General features: G+C 36.4%; 3 protein-coding genes and 1 non-coding gene across 5 annotated transcripts; 1 reads left to right on the forward strand and 3 right to left on the reverse strand.

The window, feature by feature from the left end:
* The first annotated feature begins 5,165 nt into the window (after nt 1-5,165).
* Nucleotides 5,166-11,406, forward strand: SCY2 (SecY protein transport family protein). The gene is made up of 13 exons (XM_048107005.1): nt 5,166-5,286; nt 5,550-6,065; nt 6,158-6,246; nt 6,840-6,919; nt 7,045-7,134; nt 7,409-7,500; nt 7,861-7,944; nt 8,459-8,600; nt 9,758-9,874; nt 10,212-10,341; nt 10,436-10,559; nt 10,639-10,745; nt 11,020-11,406. Exons 1-13 carry the CDS (start codon nt 5,241-5,243, stop codon nt 11,107-11,109), a joined length of 1,707 nt encoding a protein of 568 aa, XP_047962962.1. The 5' UTR covers nt 5,166-5,240; the 3' UTR covers nt 11,110-11,406.
* A 1,033-nt stretch (nt 11,407-12,439) lies between these two features.
* Nucleotides 12,440-12,512, reverse strand: TRNAF-GAA (transfer RNA phenylalanine (anticodon GAA)). Its single transcript has one exon. It is a non-coding gene; the product is annotated as a tRNA-Phe (tRNA).
* A 1,687-nt stretch (nt 12,513-14,199) lies between these two features.
* LOC125207928 (protein trichome birefringence-like 11) lies at nt 14,200-17,864 on the reverse strand. Of its 2 annotated transcripts, XM_048107451.2 has the most exons (5): nt 17,243-17,864; nt 16,061-16,128; nt 15,739-15,892; nt 15,238-15,396; nt 14,200-14,941 (listed from the first exon to the last, which is right to left on the reverse strand). In XM_048107451.2, exons 1-5 carry the CDS (start codon nt 17,650-17,652, stop codon nt 14,581-14,583), a joined length of 1,152 nt encoding a protein of 383 aa, XP_047963408.1. In that variant the 5' UTR covers nt 17,653-17,864; the 3' UTR covers nt 14,200-14,580. The 2 variants fall into 2 exon arrangements, with proteins under 2 accessions (XP_047963408.1, XP_047963407.1); XM_048107450.2 differs by having other exon boundaries at nt 15,739-16,128; nt 17,243-17,863.
* Nucleotides 17,865-19,246: 1,382 nt separating this feature from the next.
* LOC148923306 (outer envelope membrane protein 7-like) lies at nt 19,247-19,671 on the reverse strand. Its single transcript, XM_089060757.1, has one exon. It carries the CDS (start codon nt 19,540-19,542, stop codon nt 19,354-19,356), a length of 189 nt encoding a protein of 62 aa, XP_088916883.1. The 5' UTR covers nt 19,543-19,671; the 3' UTR covers nt 19,247-19,353.
* Between the last annotated feature and the right edge of the window lie 4,781 nt (nt 19,672-24,452).

Below are 24,452 nucleotides of genomic sequence, written 5' to 3' on the forward strand. Positions count from 1 at the left end.
TGCATATTTAAATGTTAATCAAGCAAAAACCCACGTCAATGAATTTGAATGAAGCATATGTTGAATCATTTCAAAACCTACTGGAAGCAAGTGAAAACATGTTGTAGTTTCAAGGTATTACGTACGTAATGAAGTAATAAACCTATACAATGAAGTAAAATGGGCTAGTAATGAAGCCGAAAAAATTTTCACAGCAGCACATCTCATCAAAAACTCTTCAAAAAAACTAGATCTAATGGCCCAGATTTGGTCTCAAGTTCGGTCTTTAAAATTGGTTCGACATTGATCACAACTCTATATATATATATATATAAAGGGTCATGTTAAGTTGAGATTTTTAGGCCTAATTGAGAATTGAGATGCAATTTCAGCCACTCATTCACAATTTGCGCGCGATATCAACAGTGTGTCGTTTATGTCAACAAGGGGGTATTTTTGTCATTTTCGTGCGATGTCAACTACAAAGACATTATGTCAACTACGATGTCAACAACAAACGTTATTTATGTCAACTACGATGTCAATAGCAAACTCTATTTATGTCAACATCAAACTTTATTTATGTCAACTATTATGTCAACAACAACATTTTACAAATAATCAATGTCAACAACAAATATTTTCATGTCAACGACGTATTATTTGTGTCAATACCGAGAATATCAAATGTCAACGACTCGTATTAAAATGTCAACAACTAAAAAATAACACTTATAATTCACGTATCAATACCGAGAATATCAAATGTCATCAACTCGTATTAAAATATCAACAACTATAAACACCTAAAAAATTCAATTCAGCCAAACAAAAATTAATAAACAAAAAAGAAATTTGTAGAAAGATCTACTATTGAACTGATCGAATCAACAACTATAAACACTGTTAGAAAGTCATAAACAAGTAACTCGAATCAACAGCGTGAATAACAACTGGAATAATCAGAGAAACAAAAACCACCACAAATCGATTTATTAATGCGACATGAAACAGAAGCGATAGATTACAAATTACAACTCACTTATCCATCTGATGTGTGTGTTTGTGAGAGAGAGAGTTTGGTATCTGGTATGCGGCTTAGCATCAACCTGAACCCAATCTCCATCGCTTTTAGTTTAAATCTGTAAATTTAACGCGATTAACTCTAAAATCTTCGTTGATTTCACCTTCGATTCGGTGTTTCCTTTCTGCAAAATCGTCGCGAACGAAGATAGACAATAGGCGGAACTCAAAATGAGCTCGTTCAGCCCTCTCTCTCACGGATTTCTCCGACGAGATCAGATAGAAAACCTCAGCAATCAGCTCGCGAATCCGAATCTCGTCGGATTCTGCGAAGAATTCGACGAATCTCGGAATCGCGGAGCTGGAATGTGCGACGAATTTCAGATTCCCCTCCGAAGCCTTCATGAAATCGACGAGCTTCTGCAAGGAAGCGGCGTCGACCTCACCTTTGATGATCACCGCAGCTTCATGCCTGGAGACGGCACACGGCGGCTGCGGAGCCTGGGCGGGGTCGGTGTGGGAGAGCCAGAGGTGGATAAGGCTGCGGAGAATGAGATCTCACAGAAATCGCCCAAAATGGAACCCTAATTAAAATATGAAATTACCATTTTACCCTTTCATAATTAATTAATCTAAAAACATTTTTTTTGTAGCAAAATCTGGACTACTCATTTAATAAAAATAAATGGTTGAAATTGCATCTCATTTAGCCTAAAAAATCTCAAATCATAGACTTATATATAAATATATAATGCTGAAGCAGTTTTTAGCTTGCATTATTCCGTAAAAGGGTGGAATACTTCAATCTCAAAAGATGCACCTGCATTAGATGGAGTAAATTAATGAGAATGAAAGATAAAAAACACTAACATAAATAAATTAAGGGGAGGAGAGCCATGCATATAAGGAGAAAGAATTTGATGATAATAGCCCTTCATGATTGGAGGGTGTTTAAAACCCAAAAAAGTTAAAGTCGTTCCATTTCCAGTGATATTATATCGAAATTTAGAGACATGCATTGACATTGTTAATTAAAGTTTGTGGACCGTACATGTGCAAGTTGCAAAATATAAGGGGTCCGGTATTGCACATGGCTATAACCCTATTTTGGAACGCCAACTTGAATTATAGAATAAATGAAATGGTGCGAAGCAACAAGCGACGATACTTATGAGTTATAATAAAAAGGAAAAATTGCCCAAAAAATCATCTAAGTTTGGTAAATAACTTCGACAGTTTTCTTAATTGTTACATGACCAAAAAATATAGTGTTCTACGTATCTGATCCCTTGTCGAATCTATAATAGTAATTGACTAATTTGAACGTTGCATACTTATCAGAAATTGACTAAACTTGATCCAACAATTTTCCTAAAATGAATTGGGCTTAGAAATGGACTAGAAATGAAGTAGTGCTGATATTTTGCTTGAATTATATAGTGAAGCCCACAGTCTTCTCTATTTCCCATAGATATTTCACATGTCCCCTTCAAATTTCCGATAAAAATAAACGTCCTTAAGTTCTTGTACTTTGATTGTTTATTTCAATAGATCTTTATACAATTTTTCTATTTTACTAACTCCTTGTACTTTTATTTTCGATACACTCCAATCCTTATTTAAGGGAACCGTTAACTTTTCCATTAAAATGACACATCATCTATTAATCATTTAAATATATTCCACCTAATATCCACAGATATAACATAACATAAAGAAAGAGATTAAAAAAAAAGAGTAGCACGCCGGGCCTAGTGGTTAGAAGGAGCGGAGTTCACGGCTTCGCGGACTCCTCCGAGCTGCCGACGCTCGGTGTCCGATTAAACTCGACCGGCGGCGGCGGAGGCATTAATTGACGGATGATTTTCTCGGCGGAGTGCAAGACAGGGGTTTCGGGTGATCGAGGCGATGTATGAGGCACCAGTTGATGATCGTGGATCGGAGGGCGAGATTGGGGATGATGGTGGAGAAATCTGCGGCGGCGCCGGTGAGAGTGGGGTGGAAGGAGAAGGAGACGCAGGCTTGGACGCAGCTGCGCTCGAATGTGTGGTCGGAGGAGACGATTACAGGATCCGCCATGAGAGCGCCGGAGAGAGGGCAGAGAAACTCGGCCGGAATTTGGATCTGCTTGAGCGGCGAGGGGGATTTGTGGAAGGAGATCTTCCAGCGCTGCTTGCCGCTCCCATTGCTAAAAAAATGGCGCTAACGGAGTGGGAGATTAATTAAGAGAGATTGAGGGATTGAAGAAAAGAAAGAGATTAGGGAGAGGGACGAAGGTGGATGAAAAGGTGAAGGAATTATTGTTTTACCTCTTTTTATTTTATGTTGATATTTTTCAACTATAATATTTGGTGGAATATTTTAAGTAATATATAATACGTTATTTTATAACAGAAAAGTTAACTGTTCCGTTAAATAAGGATTGAAATATATCAAATATAAAAGTACAAAGACTTACTAAAATAGAAAAATTATACTCCAGGATCTGTTAAAGTAAACCATCAAGTATGAGGACTTAAACATATGTTTTGCCAAAATAAAAGCTACGTTCCGTTAAATAAGAATTGAAATATATCAAATATAAAAGTACAAAGACTTACTAAAACAGAAAAATTATACTCCAGGATCTGTTAAAGTAAACCATTAAAGTATGAGGACTTAAAAATGTGTTTTGCCAAAATAAAAGCTACACTTTTAATCAATTAAAGCAAGATATCTTTCGTTTACCATCCAATAAAAATATAAAATTATCATAAAAAGTGTCAATTAATATTTGTGCCTGATTTATCCACATTTTATGAGCATATACTCACTGACATAAGTCCATCAAAGAAACTTATTTAAATCAAAATTTTTACCGCCTATCTAATTATAATCCAATACGTACTTACATTATTTTAAATTAATTAAAAAGTACTCTGTATTGTATAGGTAGAATCTCAATGTTATTATAATAATTGAGAAATCGGAAAAATCGGTTCCGGTACCGGTTCCGATATTTTAAATAAAATCGGTTCCGGTTCGGAACCAGAATCGACCGGTTCCTAAGCGGAAACCAGATTATAATTCAATTTTTATTTTTATAATTTAATATATTAATAAATCTAATTAAATTAAATTAATTTTGAATTAAAATAAAATAATTTGAAACATTAAGTGATTTTTAGATTTAAACAGTGTTAGATTTGCGAGCTCTAATTTATGAAATATTTAAAATGTTTAAATCGCGATACTTTGAATCTACAATTATTTCCTCAGTCCATTTTTTATGAACTAACTACAATGATTATGACATCATATGTTTATTTTTAATTTCCAAAAGAACTTATACAAATACAATATCATTTCATATAATAGAAATTTAACTTTATAACAAATTTATGTAACAATTTATTTAACATACGATGATTTTAACCTGTTTGTCAATAATTTATTAACTTTGCCGTTATAAACCAAAAAGTCACAACAAGGTCAATTAGTATTGGAAATCCATTGAATATTTTAGCCAAAAAAAGGAAAAATGGAATTCAATTTTAAAATAAAATTGCTAAAGCGTAGAACTTTTATTTTTATTTTTATTAAAAAATTGCTAACACAAACTAGTCTGATGACCTACTACATTTGGCATCACTCTTATCCATATATGAATATTATTGTATTGTTGGTTTATATTTTTTTTTGTATTTTTTTTAATTTTAAGGTACTATTTGTTATATTTATAGATGTTGGATTATTAAATTTTTAGGATTGAACTATTTAAAATTATAAAAATATCGAATTAAAATTACACATCGGTTTCGGTTCGAAACCAAAATCGACCAATTCTTAAATGGCCGGTTCCAAACCGGAATCGATCGGTTCCGATTCTGGTTCTAGGATTTATGAAAATTTAAAACCGATTAACCAATCCGATTACAACCGGAACCGGTCGAATAAGCATGCCTAACAAGATGTACTTGCGTTATCAAATTAATTGATAAATTTTTTTATATAATTTGCATTTTTGTTCCCGATTTAATATTCACCTACTAATTTAATTAAAATCAAACAAATTTGAAATAGAAAAAGAAAACTAAAACCCTAAAAACCCCCCCGAGCAGAACGATGTCGTTTCACTGCTAATTCCATTTAAGAAGCTTTTATTTTGGGGAGCACGTACTCCAGAAGCATCGGATTACTTGAACAGATAAGTAGCCGATTTCTTCGATTTCTGCCAATTCCAAAAGTTTGCCAGCTCCATGGAAGCCACACTTCTTAGAACTCAACCTCATTTCTACGTTCAAGGTTAATTCTATTTTCCAAGATTGTATTTTTTTCTTATTTATATGACAAATAAGGGGCTGCAAATACTGGTCGAATAATTTGCTTATACTGCTACTTTAACTGTGTTTGCTGATATAGTTTATTGAGGACTCATGGTGTTCTTGGCCCTTTGCTTAGTAATATTTATATTTTTTTTATGGTGCTCGGTTTTATTATTGAATGTTGTTATGCTCTCCCTCAGCGCTTTGTTTGTAGTTAATTTTTTGTTTTAATGCTTTTGGCAGCTGGGAATTCGTCGTGCAATTCCCAATTTCACAACACAAGATTATTCGGAAACCGTATATGTGCTAAACCAGTATCTCTGCAATTAAGCAGAAAACGGTTTTGTTCGTCAAGAGATCATGTGTTGCTGAAAGAAAACAAAGGGTTTTTGTCATTGAATTGTTTTCGGCAGAATTCAGCAATTGTTCGAGCTGCTTCCGCAGATCCAATAAATTATGAACAGTTTGCTGATACATCAGGGAGCAGCGAAAGTGCTCTGAATGTGAATGGTTTCGAAAATTCAGTAGCCTTGGATCTGAAGACCGAGCCATTCAGGAATCGGTTTTTGAATTTTTCACGGTTTGGAGCAATCCTTAACAATGCTTTGGAATCCTTTTTTAAGAGTGAAATACGGACAAGGCTGTTTGTGACTGCTGTCTTGTTATTTGTGAGTCGCCTTGGCTACTTTATTCCCTTACCAGGATTCGACAGGAGGTTGATGCCTGAAAATTATCTCAATTTTCTCTCTGGTTCTACTGGTGAGAAGAATATCGCCTTCTTACTTGCAGACAGTTGAATATTGACATGATTGATCTTGTTATAACATTAGTTGTGATTTCACTATTTACAGAGGAGCTTGGTAATCTCACACCGGAACTTGAGCTTTCTCTCTTTCAGCTCGGGCTTAGTCCTCAAATAGCAGCATCTATCCTTATGCAGGTTAACATTTAGATGTACTTACTGTTAAGTGAAAACATAGACCTATGAATTGCTTGATATCGTCCACCATAAAAATGATCTTGTAACCTTTGCAGAGTCTCTGTGCTCTGTCAGATAGTTCACTATGTACAGGAAATCTTTCCTACCCTCATTTATTTGCAGAGAAACCTTACATACTCAATGTTGCAAAGATGTCACCTTTTGCTAGATAACTGTCATGCCCAATCCCAAGATTTTTAAAACTCAATCAATAACCATGTTGCACGAATATTTTCTCATTACTATTCATGTTAAGAAGAAATACATATTTTCCAAGCTGAACCAGTTTGCATGTGGTATTTAGAAGGAAAAGGTTTGCTACAGAGGAAAAGATGGCTCTCCTAGTATCCATGATAACTTGAGGACCATGTTGATAAAAAAATTCTGCGATCTTTAAATTTACAGATCAGTTTTTATAAAGAGGTGGAGTAGCTAAACGTCATATTGGCTCCTTTGTCTGGATCTAATTATTTTTAGCAATGTCAAAATGTTATGTCACTGCCTCACTTTGATCTATCTCTTATATCATGCTAACTACAGTAATTTTGGTTCAGATCTTATGTGTCCTTCTCCCTCCCTTAGTGAAGCTTCGGAAAGAAGGCTTAGATGCTAATGAGAAGATCAAGAGATATATGTGTGTCTAGTTATTCATCTCAAGCAGTGAGACAAGCCCTTGTGAAATATTTTGTTGGTTTTAGAACATATTTTAATTGCCACAGAATGATTTGAGTGTTTACTTGTATCTGATCTATTTTTCAGATGGTGGATTTCACTAGGATTTGCTCTCATACAGGCTTTTATTCTTTCTTGTTATTCACTTCCCTATTCTATATATGCAGCTAGCCACAGGTAATCATGAGAGAAGACATTCGTTCATGTACTTGAGCTCTATATTCGCAATATAACTTAGATTTGCTAAACAATGATATAATGAAACTCAGTGTTCACCTCTAAATGGAATTTCTCTTTAAAAAATCTCAAAAAGGTGACATATCACCATCATATGATGCCCCTGACTGATCACTCCATGCTGTAATCAGTCTTACAAGTTGCGTTTACATTAGCACAATTTTTTTCCTTGTCCTTTGAAGTGATGGGATTTCCTCTGACCAAAAATATGCAGGGTAAAGCATGTCATGATCACAACTTTATTTCTGGTGTGTGGTGCGATGACCATGGGTTGGATATCTGACAAGATATCAGAGTCCGGATTCGGTATTTATGTTCCTTTATGATGCAAATATACATTTTTGATATCTGCATCGTGCAATTCATTATATTTTCTACTATTTTTAAGTATCTTCTCTTTGTTTGTTATTTGAAATTTTGAATGCACCTTTTCATTTGTGGAGTTCTTTAGGCATAAATTATCTAATGACATGTAAAAGTCCTTTGACCAAAAACCATAAAGAAATAAAAGAATGAAAAGAAACCCAATAACTAATAGTGAAGCGCATTATAATATCATGATGCAGACAAAATATGTTCTGATTTCTTAGAGTAGTTCAGAAATTAAATATTTACATGGCTTTAAATTATGTTCCACTGATTTTATAACCTGCTATATATGGCCAGGTCAAGGATCATCTTTAATTATCTGTGTCAACATCCTGACTGGTTATACTGATACATTGTACAAGATGTTGGCTCAGCTCTCAGGTGAGCCTGGAGAACAAAGTCTCTAAGATCTATACTGCTCTCAGTTCATTACGTTTTGGTTTCTCTCTTTAGTTATCTGGTATAATCACATAACATGTCTATCTGTGAATTTTTTCTGTTTTGTTTCGTCTTAGTTCAAGAATTCTCTTAAATATTCTTGTGAAAGACTGAAGTTATATATTTAGGTGTAGTTTGGTTGCTATGACTCATTATCATATGATTATCCATCTAGGATTAAGTTGTGTGATTATTTTAGTTGGAGGAGGATGACTATGACTCATTATCACATGATTAACCATCAAGGATTAAGTTATGATATTCAATCTCATGAACCAAACATAATACATATTCAATCATGAGATATAATCTTTCAAACCGAACTGGATCTTAGGAGATCAAATCATTTGGGGCGACACACACACACACATTTATATATTTATAGTATATGTTACTAGCTGATGCAACTTAAGTTGATAATGGTGATTACATTTTGGGGCTTACTGCTCAACTGCAGGAAGTTCTGTGAGCTGGTGGCCATATGTCCTTGCAGTATTAGGTGTCTTCACCATAGTTGCAATGTGGGCGGTTGTTGTAACTGAGAGCTTCCGAAAGATCAAGTTACAATATTATGGTTTCAAACTTGCTTCCGCCACCAGGTAACCATTGTGTTTTTTCAGAGAATAAGTCTTGAGTTGGGTCGTAACACAAAATTTCGTAGTATTTAATTCAATAAACAAGAAATTGGATACAAATCAATATTTTTTTGATTAAAAATGTGTGCTAGTTCGATCTCTATCTGTCACCTGATTCTTTCCTTCGATTTGCTTCTTGGATGATCTTTGAATGCTTGTTGAGATGCTTGAATTTGAAAACATCAATTAATAGGACCATCTTGTCTCCGGACTGAACGCTAGGGTTGATCAAGAACGCATCGTTGATCTTCAAATATTTTGGATTTCACAATGTCAATAAGAGGACTTTTGTCTTGTTTCCTGATTGAGCTTTGGATTTGGTTCGGTTAGAATAATATAGATGGCGTTCACCTTAAATCCTTGTTGAACATCATCCTTTATATGATTTTGAGAAGACTTAGACGAATAATATTATGATTTGCACGAAGAACGCCTTGGATGTTGGAGGAAATACTAGAGTATTAGGTAGAGAGACCCCCCCTTCAATTGGAGAATAAGGTTGAGCATTAGTGGAAACTTGTAGAGGACTCCTTCCTCTACAATATTTCACCCCCTTCGCTTATCATTTATGCTCACCCAACACCCCTATTTATAGACGCATAAGAGTGGGGGCTTGTGGGCTTTGGGCCACCAATGTCATGGACCTTTAGGGCTTATATGGAATTTGGTGCTTAGTTGGCACAATTTTCAATGGCTCATCTTCTCCAACTTTCATTGCCATGTGTCGATCTCCCATTGGTCAATAAAAATTCATAGAAAATATATCCTTTGGGATACATTCCATTAATACAATAGAAAATATGATTATATTTAATGCCGCAAACAAATCTTGATGCCTGACCTGAGTCACCTGACCAATGTCCCAAACTTAAGATTAACAACAAAATCTGTTGGTAACAATTCTTTTGCTTTCTTTTTCTTTATTTTGTCTGTTAAGGGCAGAGCTTCAGCTACTCAACATTGCTATCCATTATTTTATTTAGTTTTATTTTCATGTAAAACAAATGAAACACACAATACAGTGATATAGAGAATGGGTTTAGTTTGAATCTTATATATTCTGAAAAAGTTCTGGCTACTAACTGTACCAGTTTTTTTATTTTTCTTCCTTCTCTTTGCAGAGAAGATTCTCCTATAACCGAAGTTGAACCTTATCTTCCGTTCAACATAAATCCTGCCGGGATGCAACCTGTACTTACTACTTCATATTTTCTGGCATTTCCCAGCTTGATTGCAAGGTAGTGTGGCTTCTAATTTCTTACTGTTTCTCCTATTTTTTGTTTGGTATGTCAATTCAATTAGAAAGAGGTGTCTAAGATTTTTGTTGATACTTCATGTTAACATGTGGGGTATTTCTTGGATTCAAGCAATTATCTTATGAGACCATCATGCATTGCATAAATATGCACGCATGCATGTTGATTTAATGGGCTAGGACCTGCTTCAGACTACCTTCTCCCTTCCTAAATACTACTTTCATGTTGAACTGTTTGTTGTTCTATCCTCTCCATGGTTATGTACATTTTACCGTTTTTACGAGTTTTAAAAAAACTTAAATGTGGTTTTTGTCCTCAGTGTTTTTGGCTCGCGCTTATGGGAACACGTGAGAGATATCCTGAATCCTGATACATCGCGCGGTGCAGATCCTTGGGTTTATTATATGATATATGCATTTTGCGTCTTCATCTTTAATATAATCGACATAGTAAGCAAATTTTAGGACCTTTTTTCACATGATAATTTCCATATTAGGTCGTTTGTATGGGTTTTAATTAACGGAATGTTACAATCTCATTCAGGCCAATGTGCCAAAGGAGATTGCTGATTACTTGAATAAGATGGGTGCAAGAGTTCCAAATATAAAACCTGGAAAAGCCACTGTTGACTTTCTCACGAAGATCCAAGCTTCAACACGTTTTTGGGGTAAAATGCTTTTACTACATTATTCAGTGTGCATGCTACTGCTATTCATCTTAACTGTACTCTGCCAATTATATTGCAGGTGGTGTATTGCTAAGTCTTTTGGCGACTACATCAGTCCTTCTAGATCATTATTTACGCAGTATCAATGAAGGGTTTCCGATTGGTTTCACTTCAATTCTCATCATTGTAAGTATATACATATCTCAGATGACTTCTCTTTGCTGGTAAAATAGATGTTCCCAATCTTTCTCTGAACTTTGGAAAATGCATATTTAGGGCCTCTTACTTTTGAATTAGTTGGTGTAAAATCTGAAGTCCCCTTAGGTATATTTATGTTGAAATTGGGTCCTTGTACGACACGAGAAACAAAGACCTAAATTTAACAGTTCGTAAAAGTAGATGGGTTAATTAATTATTGCAAACAAAATAGAGTTGATGTTCTTCGACATGGTATCTCCAGGTGGGTTCGATCATTGAACTGCGAAGATCCTACCAAGCATACAATGTAATGCCGAGTCTTGCTAAGGCATTGCAACGCTATGGACTATGATTATCACGTTAAGGAGAACGAGGCCCTGTGATGTTTAAAAATTCTTGAATGTATAAATGGATGGCGGGATCTGCTGTTTCAACGAGATTAGAATCATCAATGGTTAAATCGAGTACTCTCGTTGTAGCAAGCAATAACCGTAGATTGGCAGGTCAGTTTTTGAACAAGGTAGCAAGTTTGGGAGCTGCTGATACATATGTAGAAATGTAACTTCATTTTGAGTCTCTACACATGTAATACTAATTGATTGGATATGTAGATGTACAACAGCCAAGGAGACAAAAATTTGTTAGGTCACATGATTTCTACAACACTAAATGTGCGATGCACATAAATTACTGAATGTAAGTAATTAATATGTAAATAGCAGCTAACAGATGTACAGTATAATACATTTTAGGTATAATCAAAATTTAATTAAAACTATCATAAATAAATAGGTATAAAATAATAAGTATATTGCAGGAGTGTATGATAGGGTCGTAGGTCGGTACATGATGCGCCAATTATGTTTTGAAATACGGTTTTTTAACATGTGTACAAGACTTTATTTTAATAAGGTTTCATGACAGAAGAATGAATCTAAGAAGAAGTGTATACAATATGGGTAGCATTTAAAGCTTAATTCACCTTGATAAATACTGTCACAAAAGAACAAAACATGTGAATGTCTGAAGATCGCACATTGAGACTTTTTTCCAAGCATAATTCAGTACAGTATTTGGTTATAAATAATTAGGATTCAAGGTCAAATATAAGTGAGATTTTTCTCAATATTAAGTATTTTTGATAAAATAATAAGTTTAAGTATAATATTCAGTACACACTGAGAATTGCTTACACAACACTAATTAGGAAATCTCTAATTAACCCTAATCAACACCATCTCTGCCATAAGCCTTACCAAAGTAAATCTGCAAGATATGCATATTTTAGTTTTGGACACTACTTCACAAAAGAAATTCATTATCAAATTCAATTTACGTTTTACATAAATACAATAGAAATGGTTTTAGTGGTTGGAGAAATATATAGCCCATATGGGGTGCATGCATATTGTCTGCGTTGATAATTAATTATTGCTTAAGATAGACACAGCACGTGTTACGAAATCTCAAACACTATTTTTGTCAGCGTAAATGAAGGCATGAAATTGGTTGATTAAGATTAATTCTGCCGTAGTTTGCATTGCAACTTTTTTTGAATTATGCAATACATATTTTAATTTATGGAAAGGGGAAAAGATAATAGTAATAAGCATAAGCAGAGGAGGGGAAAAGATAATAGTAATAAGCATAAGCAGAGGGAAAAATCAGCATGAAAAAAGATATGCGGTGAACGTGGATCGAACACGTGACCTTCAGATCTTCAGTCTGACGCTCTCCCAACTGAGCTATCCCCGCGTTGTCAATATATAAAATACATTTCATAAAATATACCTTAACTTAGACCTGCCCACGGTTCATGAACCGCCGGTTCCAGTTTTGGAAAATATGGAACCGGAACCTAACCGTGAGGCTGTTTCACGGTTTCGGTTTCGGTTCAAAAACCGGCGGTTTCGGTTTCGGTTCCGAACCGCCGGTTTTTGAACGGTTCGTAGCGGTTTCGCGGTTTTACGGTTTTTTTCCTTAATTTTTTTTTGCCATATAATTTGAAATTATAAAATAAATTGGAACAAGGAAATGGATAGTTTTAATTGAAGAGAGAAATTCTTGTTAACACGAAAATGAGGCGAGTGTAAGTGAGGATAGAGAGGAGTATTTATAGATAAAAATAGAGAGAAATGAGATCCAATTTGAATTTAAAATCAACATTTAAGAACAAAATAAATAAATAAAAATAAAAGAAATGGTGTTTTGTGCAATCAATTTTGAATAGTGCAACCATCGCCCACGGCTAACCAATCAATTTTGAAGACTCAACTAATCAATTTTGAAGACTACAAATTCATTAACCTATGTTAATTTGAGTATTATGCTTTATTTAAAGTAATCAATTCTTCTAAGTTTTATTAAAAAATGTTCGATAGATATTTATTAATAATGATCCATACTCCATAGACTCCATACGTAAAAAAACTATGTTAATTAATAAAATCGAAAATAGTATTTTAAAGTTATTACCATAACCATACTCCATAGACTCCATCTTGTAATTTAGTTATTTTTATTTTATTATCTTTTCTCTTATGTTTTCCAAATTACCATCCAATTTTACCAAATAGTATTATAAAGTTATTTTTGCTACAAAATTTTGTCCCACATTATTGTTTCTACATATATTACCAAATCTAAAAATGAAAGTTACTTATATAAGTATAAAACTCATAAACCGGATCATTCAGCAATGTTTTATTGAATGGAGTATAGTTTTAATATAAGGATTAACTATGTTTAAATTTATCATTGCATTGGCGGTTTGGAACCGTGAAACCGTCCGGAACCGGCGGTTCGATCGCGGTTTCGGTTCGAAAATTTTGGAACCTGAACCGAACCACGGTTATAAAATTCACGGTTTCGGTTCGGGATATGTTTTGCGGTTTCAGTTCGGAACCGTAACCGTCGGTTACGATTTCGGTTTTAACCGTCGGTTCGGTAAACCTTGGGCAGCTCTACCTTAACTACGAGTATCAAGGTTTATTCGCATGTTTGCTTAGTACGGAGTAATTTTCTGTATCTAACAATCATCTTACTTAATAAAGTTATTGAATCAAATTTAGCTAAGTCACACATGTAATGACAAATTTTCGGAATATCTATCAATGGCTCTCTTTCTACGAAGAAAGAACTCAATCGTCGAGGTATCACACAGAGAATTGTATCAATACGATAAATGTACATTAAATCAAATTTATTTTATTTTTATTCTAGTTTAGATCTGTGCAGTAATTGTCGGTGTACTAAATAAGGTGACCCTATTACATTTTTGGATGCATGAAAATTAAGTAAATACTAATAGTAATGAACTTTTTAACTGACTCATAATCAGAATAAAACCCATAATAGGAGTCAGTTGAGTCAGTTATTGATCTATGTATGTTCTTTATTGTACTCATTTTTATCCACTGAATCTGTATTAAATTGCTACACATAATCGAATAAATGAGATTTCAACATATCCAAATTCAAACAAAGTTCAACAACATAAATTCATAAATAGGACTCACCTAAATTTAGCTCTAAATCTGTGCATTTCTTGGCCATCAAATTTGTATTTCTCCAATAATGCAACGATAAGAATATATATTTACCTAAAAATAATCTCAAATTACTCCCTGCACATCTCCCTAACATCAAAGCGACTGACCTAACCAGTGGCGTGCGCTTCTTTGCAGTGTCGAATGCTCAATTGATCAATCTATCGAAGAAGCATCCCCATCTTTCATACGAACAGCACAGATCACTGCATCAAACCTCAAGTTATCATCACTTGATGGTTTTGCATCGAAAGCCATTTTGATCTTGTATTGCGCTAGCCAGGGGAATGAGGAGTTTTTGTTGAATTCCACCCCTCTCGTTTGAGTAAAACAGCATACAGAAGCTCGTTCCATGAGTCAGGGATGCCAGGGAGGCACCAGTGGCTGCAGTCTTGATGCTGAAGAGCAGAGGGTTGGGCTGCAGGACCTAAGTAGTAGTATGAAGAGTGCCCGTCTCTTCTTTGGGACGTCATGCTAGTCACGTTCAATAATTCTATAACTGGGAGTCTCTGACGTTCGGACAAGGCATCAACAACGGTTTTGAACCCCACTAGTGTTTCAGGTGACATCGTGGATGCAGTCAAATCTGGGAACGTCTCTAGGTCACAGCCACCACCGGTGTTCCAATCCCCTCCGCTGTCCAAGCAACAAGACATTAAACGAATAGTTCTCATTGCATCATTGTGCAACATCTCCTATTACATCTATGGATGATTACCAAATCTCGAAGAATACAAAAAAACTAAATTTTGCTAATGGGAATTCATAGTTATTCTTTTTAGGTGCAAAATATAGCACTTTCATTAGTAGGTTTTTAGTTTCCTTGACACAGTGAAAACCATCCATCTGTGCAGAACGGTGCAATAGAGTGCCGACTGAAAGGCTAAGTATGGGTTTAGCGGAAATTTCAAGATTGAGTGTATGATTGATACCTGAAATGTACGGGAGCATAGGTTCGGAAGATGATATGTTTTGTTGAAACATTTACATGACGATCGATCCAGTCCATTACCGTAAATATAGACCTACGGAAGGCATCTTCGACGCTCATCCCCATCTTAATCTTCATCCCTTCTTGGAAGTAACATCCCCTACGCGTAATAAGAATTTCTCGGTTTCAGCCTTTGATCTAATAGGTACCAAGTCATATTATCTCGTTGAGATTGTTTTGCAAATAAAAATATTGAAATTCATGGTATATGTAGGAAATGAAACAAATATTAACCAAATACCGATTCCAGGGATAGGACTTAACTGAAACATTCAATTAGATGATCTAATGACTGATAGTTGATCGAAAAATTCTTGAATAACTTCTAAGGTTATCTCAAAATAGTGATGTTTTCTCTTTTGCACTTTTGTCGTTGTTCATCAGAATAATGTCAAAATCAAAATAGAAAACGAGATAATAACAAGGAGAGCACGAAGCGTACACTTTGATGGTCTTCTCGTTATTCCACCAGTGTCCGGTGTTGAAAATCAGTATATCCGCACCCTTCCACTTTGACGAGCTCCAATCCATTTGATCCAGCTTCAATGTCATTTTCACATTTTTGGGGGCACCAGTGGGCGCCCGGCTCTGCAACACTAGAAACGGAGCTCTATAGTACTCAATTGTGCAGTTATAGTCTTTAAATTTAAAGATCAAAAAGCCCATATGCTTTGTGATAGGGTTGCCATTAACTTCATAAATCGAAGTCTTGTTTGGAACTACTGAGGATAGCATGCAAAGAAGTGACTCCCATTGGTTCCTACCAATAGAGTCTCCAACAAATGCTAGGCGCTTGCCTCGCAGCTTCTCCAGCATGACTTTCGCATCAAATCTACACCAAGTCAAGAAACGATTAATGCTGTCTTTCACCAAATGATAGAACCTACTTGGTTTTATAGTCAAAATGAAGATACAGTACAGAACCTACCAATATGTGCAAGGATAATTCAATCATTTCAACAAACAAATTAGAAAAATATTTGACAGTAGTGCATGTTTAGTAGGGAAGATAGATAAACAAAACATGATAAGAACTTAGTCGGTTTTGACACAAATATCTCAAGCTAGTTGACAGTCTAAGAAAAAGCAGTACATACCGAGCAAATTAACCTAGCAAGTTTATGAGTTGCTATCAATAACATAGACACATGAAAGTAGAATATACCAAGCGACTTGGGTGTGTAAACTGAAGAACAATGACCAATCTACCACAAAACAGTAGAAAAAGAGCACTCTGCATGCTTACTGATCGTTATCAATAGAATTACACACAAAATTATTAGAAATCCAAATAACTACCATGAATTCAAATAACACGCATCACCATACTTCAAAATCCATCCTCACACTACCACCATCCTTGACCGGTTCTATTCAGGTAAATACAAGGACTCTTCTTGCATTAGGCGGTTTCTAGGCTATTGAATGCGACCGAAATGTACCATAACCACCAATGAGCAGATACCCCCCTTGTCAAAACAATAGAGAGAAAGAACCTCAAGAAAACCACCATATAATAGTGAACTGCATACCAGAATCTAGACCTAGCTTCTAGTATTACTAAATCTGGAATCTGTTGTTTTCTTTTCTCCTCAACAATAAGCCAGCAATTGAAACATCAAATTCCAATCATCCCTCACAAATTTGGGGACAAAATTTTTAGCCTGCATAAATAAAGACTACATGACATCTAATTCACTCAGCAACTTCACATATTTTTGCCAATATGAACTCACACACCCACACAAGCACACAGATTTGGAATTGCATCAGCATCAACTAACCATACAGCATATAACCAACCAAGCAAAAAAATTTGCACAGAATAATTCAAGCCCACATAAATAGTAAATGGCATCTCAATTACTCAACTTAACATCTCCAGTTTGCCAATCTAAACTCTGTGTCTCTTTCACACACAAACACACACAGATGCAAACACAAACCTTGGCAAGTTGCAATGATTGGGCTGCCAGCGCCACTTAGTATAGAAATTATCTGGCCTGCCGTTCTCACTACACCTGAAACCCTCATCCAAGAAAGCGCAATCCCGCGATTGGTACAGCGGATACCTTTCATCCCACTCCCATCTCCCATTAAATACATCACACCCATCACCGCCTGCTTCAAGAAATCCCACCCTCTCCTGCCCCGGCAACGAACCATTCGGCTTGAACCATGCCATCAACGATGAATTCCCATGAAAGCTCTCCACAACGCTGTAGTCCAGCAGGAAGAAGCAAAGAATCAAGCATAGGCAGAAGGAGAAGCAGCCCACAACGCCCAGCGTGGAATCCGGAGGTTTCAAGAATTTGAATTTCTTGGAGAAATCGGAAAGGGGCATGTTGCAAAACATTAGTCCTTGAGATTTTACTTAGAGCAGACAGGAAAAATGGGTTAATTATGAGAGAAGAGTAAGGTAAAGAAGTTATAGTAGAATGAATAATTGAATTTGAATGGAAAGCAGAGCAACTTCGCCTTTACTAGATTCCCACTCCTCGACCACGACAATGAAGAGAGAGAAAGAAACATGAAAAATGATGACACATTCTTTGCTATATTTTATTGCTCTGCCGTACTTTCCCGCCCGCGTTTACGAGATGGGAGCGACAATTGCCAAATGCGTTTTACTACACCACAATTTTATATTTTTATCTACATTATCTTACCACTTACGCAATATATTGTTTTAATCAATAAATACTATTGTAGCACAATTGGATTTGGAGTGGACGACCACAATTATATTCAAATTAATTAATACTCTCTATTAATTGAGTCGAGTAATACTTACCAAATTAATGATTATTAACATTCGGATAATATTTTGTTACACTTTTTTATTAAAATGCAATTAATCAAGACTAGTTATGTAGGATGCATCGGATTCTCCATACCGTAATATTGAATACGGACTATATAGTTGAATTTATAAATATAGTTGGACATCTTCATTTATGAATTTTGGTGTGCTTCAAAACTTGAACGTACAAACTCGTCAAGAATCATAACACGGCATTAAATAATTTATGGGTTTTGGCAGGTCGAAGCAACCCAAAGTTTTAATCATAAAAGAGTTTTTTTACGGTTAATAGTACCAGAATTCAATTTTACCACTTTGGTTCATCCAACTAACTATACTCTTTTGATACTCTTTAGCGGTATAGTCTCCATGATGTGTACATGTGACTCCGTAAATCTCCAATAATTATGATTTTATTGGAATGCATTTTTTTTAATTACCCAGCTTTAAAAAAGTGTATATCTGGTTTTAATTGGCTCCAATCAATGTTTAGTGAGAGGTCCCTACCAACAATGGACAATTGAATGAAGTGGGATGCATCTAGATGCTAGCCTAACGTTATGCATGTTTTGTGGGGATGAGATGGACACCAAAATTCTTTTATTCATACAATATAAGACAATCTATGAATCTGAACCCTTCAACACGCATTTTATTTTATTTTTCTTAATTTTGCAAATACTACTAGTGGTATTTATTGGACTCGCTTATGGCCCATAGATCAAAAATATTAAATATTGGACCGACTTCTTGATAGACACCGAATCTCCAAAGAGCTCCAATTATCCAATCCAAGGATACATCCATATTATAGTCTTGAGAATAGTTTTCAGTTGTTATAATAAAACAGTAGAATGTTTTTATACACACAAATTATATTAGAAGTAGCATAAAATCAAATCATGTAATCAATCCACAAACGGATATTAATGGAAAAGTGGTTATATGGTTTTTATGAAATAAAAAGTGGCCGGAGAATGAAAGGAGATGAGATCCTATGCTGGATTGTATGCTAACTTATGAATCTATACATAAAAAATAAAAAATTGCCGACAAACAAATGGTAATTTATCATCTTAAAAAATGAAATTCGAAAACGCCGACAATCGAACGAAATGCCAAATTCATCAAAACAGAACCGAAAACATAAAAACAAAGGCCACATTAAATTATAATTGTCGATTAATTGATTAACAATTAAGTAGATCGGCATAATAGAAACGTAATTAAACCTAAAGAAAAACCTAGGAGTGACTAATCATCGGTTTTGTCATCGCCTTCGTCGGCGGGGCGGGGCAGGTCGGCGTCGTCGGGATCGGTGTCGTCCATTGCGGAGCGGGCCTTGACCATCCATGGCTTCAGCGCCATCTCGATCGCCAGCCAGCCGAAAGCCAAGGCTCCGAATACAATCGCGGCCGATTTCGTCGAACTTGACTGCGCCATTTTGAGTTTAACGGAGAAATAGAGAGCGAAAGCTGTAGCTACGTTTGGGGGTTTTTTCTATTGCGATTTAGGGTTTCTATAGCATAATTCTTTTTCCCGAGGGAGAGAAAAAGGGATTCAACTTAAGTTTGATTTAAATTGCACAAGCGACCATTTTATATTTATATTTTAAATATTATACCATTTGTCAATCATTTCCAAAATGATAAGTTAATTGTTTACTTTATTTTATACACAAGTATATAGTTAAAGACTTGTTCCTAAAAAATATTCCGTTCTAGTTTCAACAAGAAGAATTCGATTTAGTTGAATAAAAAATATTTGTAGTAATACTTTTAGCATGGAAAATAATTACTATAGACCTTTTTTACAAAATATTTAAGGCAAGGTTAATTGTAAGTTAAATGACTGCTTCTATCAAATCTGTCATTTTATCGATTAAAATCATGAACTTTAGAAGGGGTGCATTCAAATCACCAATAACTTATATGTTTCAATTCTTGATTTGCAAACTTGAATGCCACCCTTTAAAGGAAAATTGAACATCTTACAAGACCTTTAAAATTTTTGCTAAACTTATTAGTATTCATAAGAGAGAAAACTCAAACATAACACAAATTACAATGGAATAGATTTTCCACGCAATGTCATGTTATTGTTTGGGTTTTATTTGATGTTTGGTTGGTATGTTTTGTAACTTTGTTACAAATTGTGCATTATTTGGAAATTTATAACTAACATGATTTGATGCTATATGCCAGTTTCTTATTGGATTTATGATGCAGGGCTAATGGATTACAGATCTGGTTAAACTTTTTGTTACATGTCATTGTTTTTCCACTTATATAGTTCAAAGTTCAAACCCAAAGTTTTGTGATGTAGGTTCCATTTTCGGCATTTCGTATTCTAAGCTTATTGGATGGTACAATTCCTCTAAAAACTGTTGTTGGAAAATCATGATCAAGGTCAACTGATAGATTCATTGCATTACTAATACTAGGTTCTTTAATAAGTAGACTGATTACTGGCATTTTGTGGGATAATAAGAACATTTTTGTAGGAGCCTTGCATTGTATTTTGGCCTCACTGGAGTCTTCGACTTGGACCAGCCAGCCACCCAGTTGTTGCGTCGATGGTGTGGGGATCAGATATGGAGTACAAAAATACTACTAGGTTAGTGTTGCGATTCAGCTCTATCCAGCTGAATATTGCAAGCTCAACTCCACAATTACAATCCGCAACGCCAAATCAACAAGATCAACGCCACAAGTCACACAAAAGAGAGAACTCAAGTTATCAACCAATAACACCAATTGCAGAATGTAATACAGATGAATTGAAAGATTCACATAATCAAATAAGAACTCTATGTAAGGAATTGAACGATAATGAAATACTCCCTCCGTCCCACATTTGTAGTAACATTTAGTTATGGCACGGGTTTTAAGGAATTGGTGGAGTGTGTAATTAATGAAGTGAGATGTGGAGTGTGTAATAAATAAAATGAAATGGTGGATTGGGATGATGGAGTGTGTAATAAATGAAGTGAGATGATGGACTATGTAATAAATGAAGTGAGTTGGTTGAAGGTGAGTCCTCTTTGACTTTTTGGTTTTTATTTATTTATTTTTGTTTTGATTTATTTTAATATAGATAATGACATTTGAGTGTAATTTTAGTGAATAATAGGGTAAAATTTTATGTGCAAATATGGTAAATTCTAAATGTTACTCCAAATGTGGGACGGACTTTTATGGCAAAATGTTACTACAAATCTGGGACGGAGGGAGTATGAAACTCAGCTAAGATAGAAGTGCTACAGATCCACGATCCTAGCCCAAGCGCTCAGTGCACATTCACACCATTTTTTCTTGAATTATCAGAGGAGAGCCTCTGTACTTATACTCAATCATTTGCATTTAGACTCCTCAACTTTCCTTCCCTCTCATTTCTACTTCAGCTGACGTGGCACTCTAGCTGGCACATAAGTCTTGTGATCGTAAGAGCATCCACAATGGCTTTAGGCCAACCATAGGCCAGCCACAAACTCCTCCTGCCACATCATCAGGACAAGCAACTCGACAAGCAATAGACTAGCCATAGGCTGACCACATCATCAGAACTATTAAAAAAAAACAACTAAATTTACGGAATTAAACACAAAATACGGAATTAAATGTACGACACATATACGGAAAAAAGCAATAATTTCTTTTAAATAAAAAAAGTACGTCCCAAAAAAAAATTACATGATTAAAAAAAATACATAATAAAATAAAAAACAACTATCGCCGTGCAGTCCTCCGCACCCACAACTCTTCAAATCCTTTTGGAGTTGAATATGGGCATCCACTTGGCGCATGTCGGCATGTGCCTAGAGGCGGCCGGTTTCATCGTGAGGTACCCCCCGTCGTACGTTGGGGGTGGCCACGCCGTGGCTTGGACCGGCTTCATCGTCATTGGCCCAACTAGTCAGTTGTACACCTTCATCTTCGACTATCATGTTGTGCATGATAATACATGCGTACATTATAGAAACAATGCAGTCGACATGCCACAAACGCGTTGGACCCTTAATTGCCGCCCATCGAGCCTGGAGCACACCAAATGCGCGCTCCACGTCCTTGCGCGCTGACTCCTGTCGTTCCGCAAAGTAGGCCATCATGTCCTCATTTGCGCATCTGATCGTCTTTACAAAGACGGGCCACCTAGGGTATATCCCATCCGCCAAGTAGTAGCCCATATCATGCCGGTTGCCGTTGGCGACAAAACTGATGGCCGGACCGACGCTCTGGCACTGCTCGTTGAAAAGGGGCGACAAGTTGAGGACGTTTAGGTCGTTGTTCGACCTGGCTACCCCAAAATACACATGCTAAATCCACAGCCAGTAATCAGCTACGGCCTCGAGGATCATCGTTGGATTCTTTCCCTTGTAGCCGGTGGTGTAGAACCCCTTCCGGGCAGCGGGACAGTTCTTCCACTCCCTATGCATGCAATCTATGTTGCCTAACATCCCTGGGAACCCATGCTTCTCCCCGTGCATCTGCATCAGATCCTGACAATCTTGGGGGTTAGGGCTTCGAAGATACTCGTTCCCGAATATTTCAACGACGCCCTCACAGAAATTCTTCAGACACTGCAGGGCATTCGTCTCACCTATGTGGAGGTACTCGCCCCACATGTCTGTCGCGCCTCCGTAAGCCAACTGCCTGATTGCCGCAGTGCACTTTTGAAGAGGGGTGTGGCCGGGTCTGCCAGCCGCATCGTGCTTGAAGCGGAAACACAGATATCGACGCTCCAAAGCGTCAACGATACGCATAAACAGCTCCCTGCGTATCCTAAAACGGCGCCTGAACAGGTTGGCGTTAAACCGCGGCTGCTCTGCGAAGTAGTCGTCATATAGCCGCTGATGTGCAACCACGTGATCCCGAGCAATCACTGCTCGGCGGTGTACAGCGGGTCGAGGTCGAGGTACCGCCGGCTGCAAAGCACTTTGTATCAACCGGTCTATCCCACCGGACGTATAGGCCTCCAATGCTCGTCCATTTTCCGTTCATACTCCTCATCACTACTACCACTCGCGTTACTCATTTTGCGTTGTTGGTCTTGTACAGAAATTAAGAGAGAGAGATAGCTCGTTAGTACAAGCGGTGCAAATGAAAATGACGTTCAAATCGAGTATATATAGTGTTTCGGAAATTTAAAAAAATATGCGCGCTGGCCGATCGCTCGCCGCTCGCCAGCCTACAATGGCGGCGAGCGGACCGGCCAGCGCTGGGAATCGGCTAGCCGGTCGCTCGCCGACCATTGTAGATGCTCTAACAATACATCCCCCTTAAGATTCATTGTCCTCAATGAATCACATAGATAAAGCTAGGGATGTCAATATAGCCCGCAACCCGTGAGCTGGCCCGAATAGCCCGCTAAATTTATAGGGTCAGGGTCAGATATTTCTAACCTGATAAAAATAAAACCCGATAAGCCCGCACCCGATTAACCCGCAACCCGTTAGGGCCAGACCCGAAAACCCGATGGGCTGGCTCGATAACCCGGTAAAATTTATATTTTTCAATTTTTTACTCCTAATTCGACACTTCGTTGACTAATTTTATGACATAGATAACTAAAAAAGATAACTTTCAATTTTATGGTAAATATATAAATTATATATTGAATTTTTATTAATATAATAATTGTTAAATAAATTAATCTCACTAAAAGAATATCTATATTTTTAGCATGCATTAAAATTTCACGAAATGTCACAAATATTAGTATTTTATGATTGAGTTTAAGCATATATATCAAATTTATCATAATTAAATATTTTATATTTTATAAATATAACTAATTTTCATCATGATTTATTGGATTGTTCGAGTCTTAACCTTATCGGTAGCAACCCGATTAACCCGTCGGGCTAGCCCGAAACCCGAGCTTTTAGGGTTAGGGCCGAACTTTTACAACCCGAAATAAATCACAACCCGGCAAGCCCGCACCCGATTGACCCGCAACCCGAGTAGGGTTGGCCTGAAACCCGATGGGCTGGCCCGATTTACATCCCTAGATAAAGCCTATTGACATTCTTCTTTATAATTGCTGCCTCTTTCAAGTGCAAGGGCTCATTCACTCTCACAAGACACCATACACCAGCTACCTTTCTCTATAATCTGATATGTCCATTTTATAATTGGATCGCACTTCTTTTATTCTTCCTCCGCTTAAGCAATTAGTCTCCTTTGCAGCCCACATTCACTTCTCTTCATTTTATCATGCAATAGTTAGCCTCAAATTATTGTCTTGATCGATAAAAATATTGACACTGTTGGAAAGACAAAAGAGCCGTTGCTCATTTATTGAAGATGAGTTCCTAAGCAAGTGGAGGTTCCAACAGTGTAGAGTTCCTAAAC

This window comes from Salvia hispanica, chromosome 6 (assembly GCF_029641045.1).
Source record: "Salvia hispanica isolate PSC_SH4W2 chromosome 6, Shi_PSC_v1, whole genome shotgun sequence".
In the NCBI taxonomy this organism is placed as follows: domain Eukaryota; kingdom Viridiplantae; phylum Streptophyta; class Magnoliopsida; order Lamiales; family Lamiaceae; genus Salvia; species Salvia hispanica.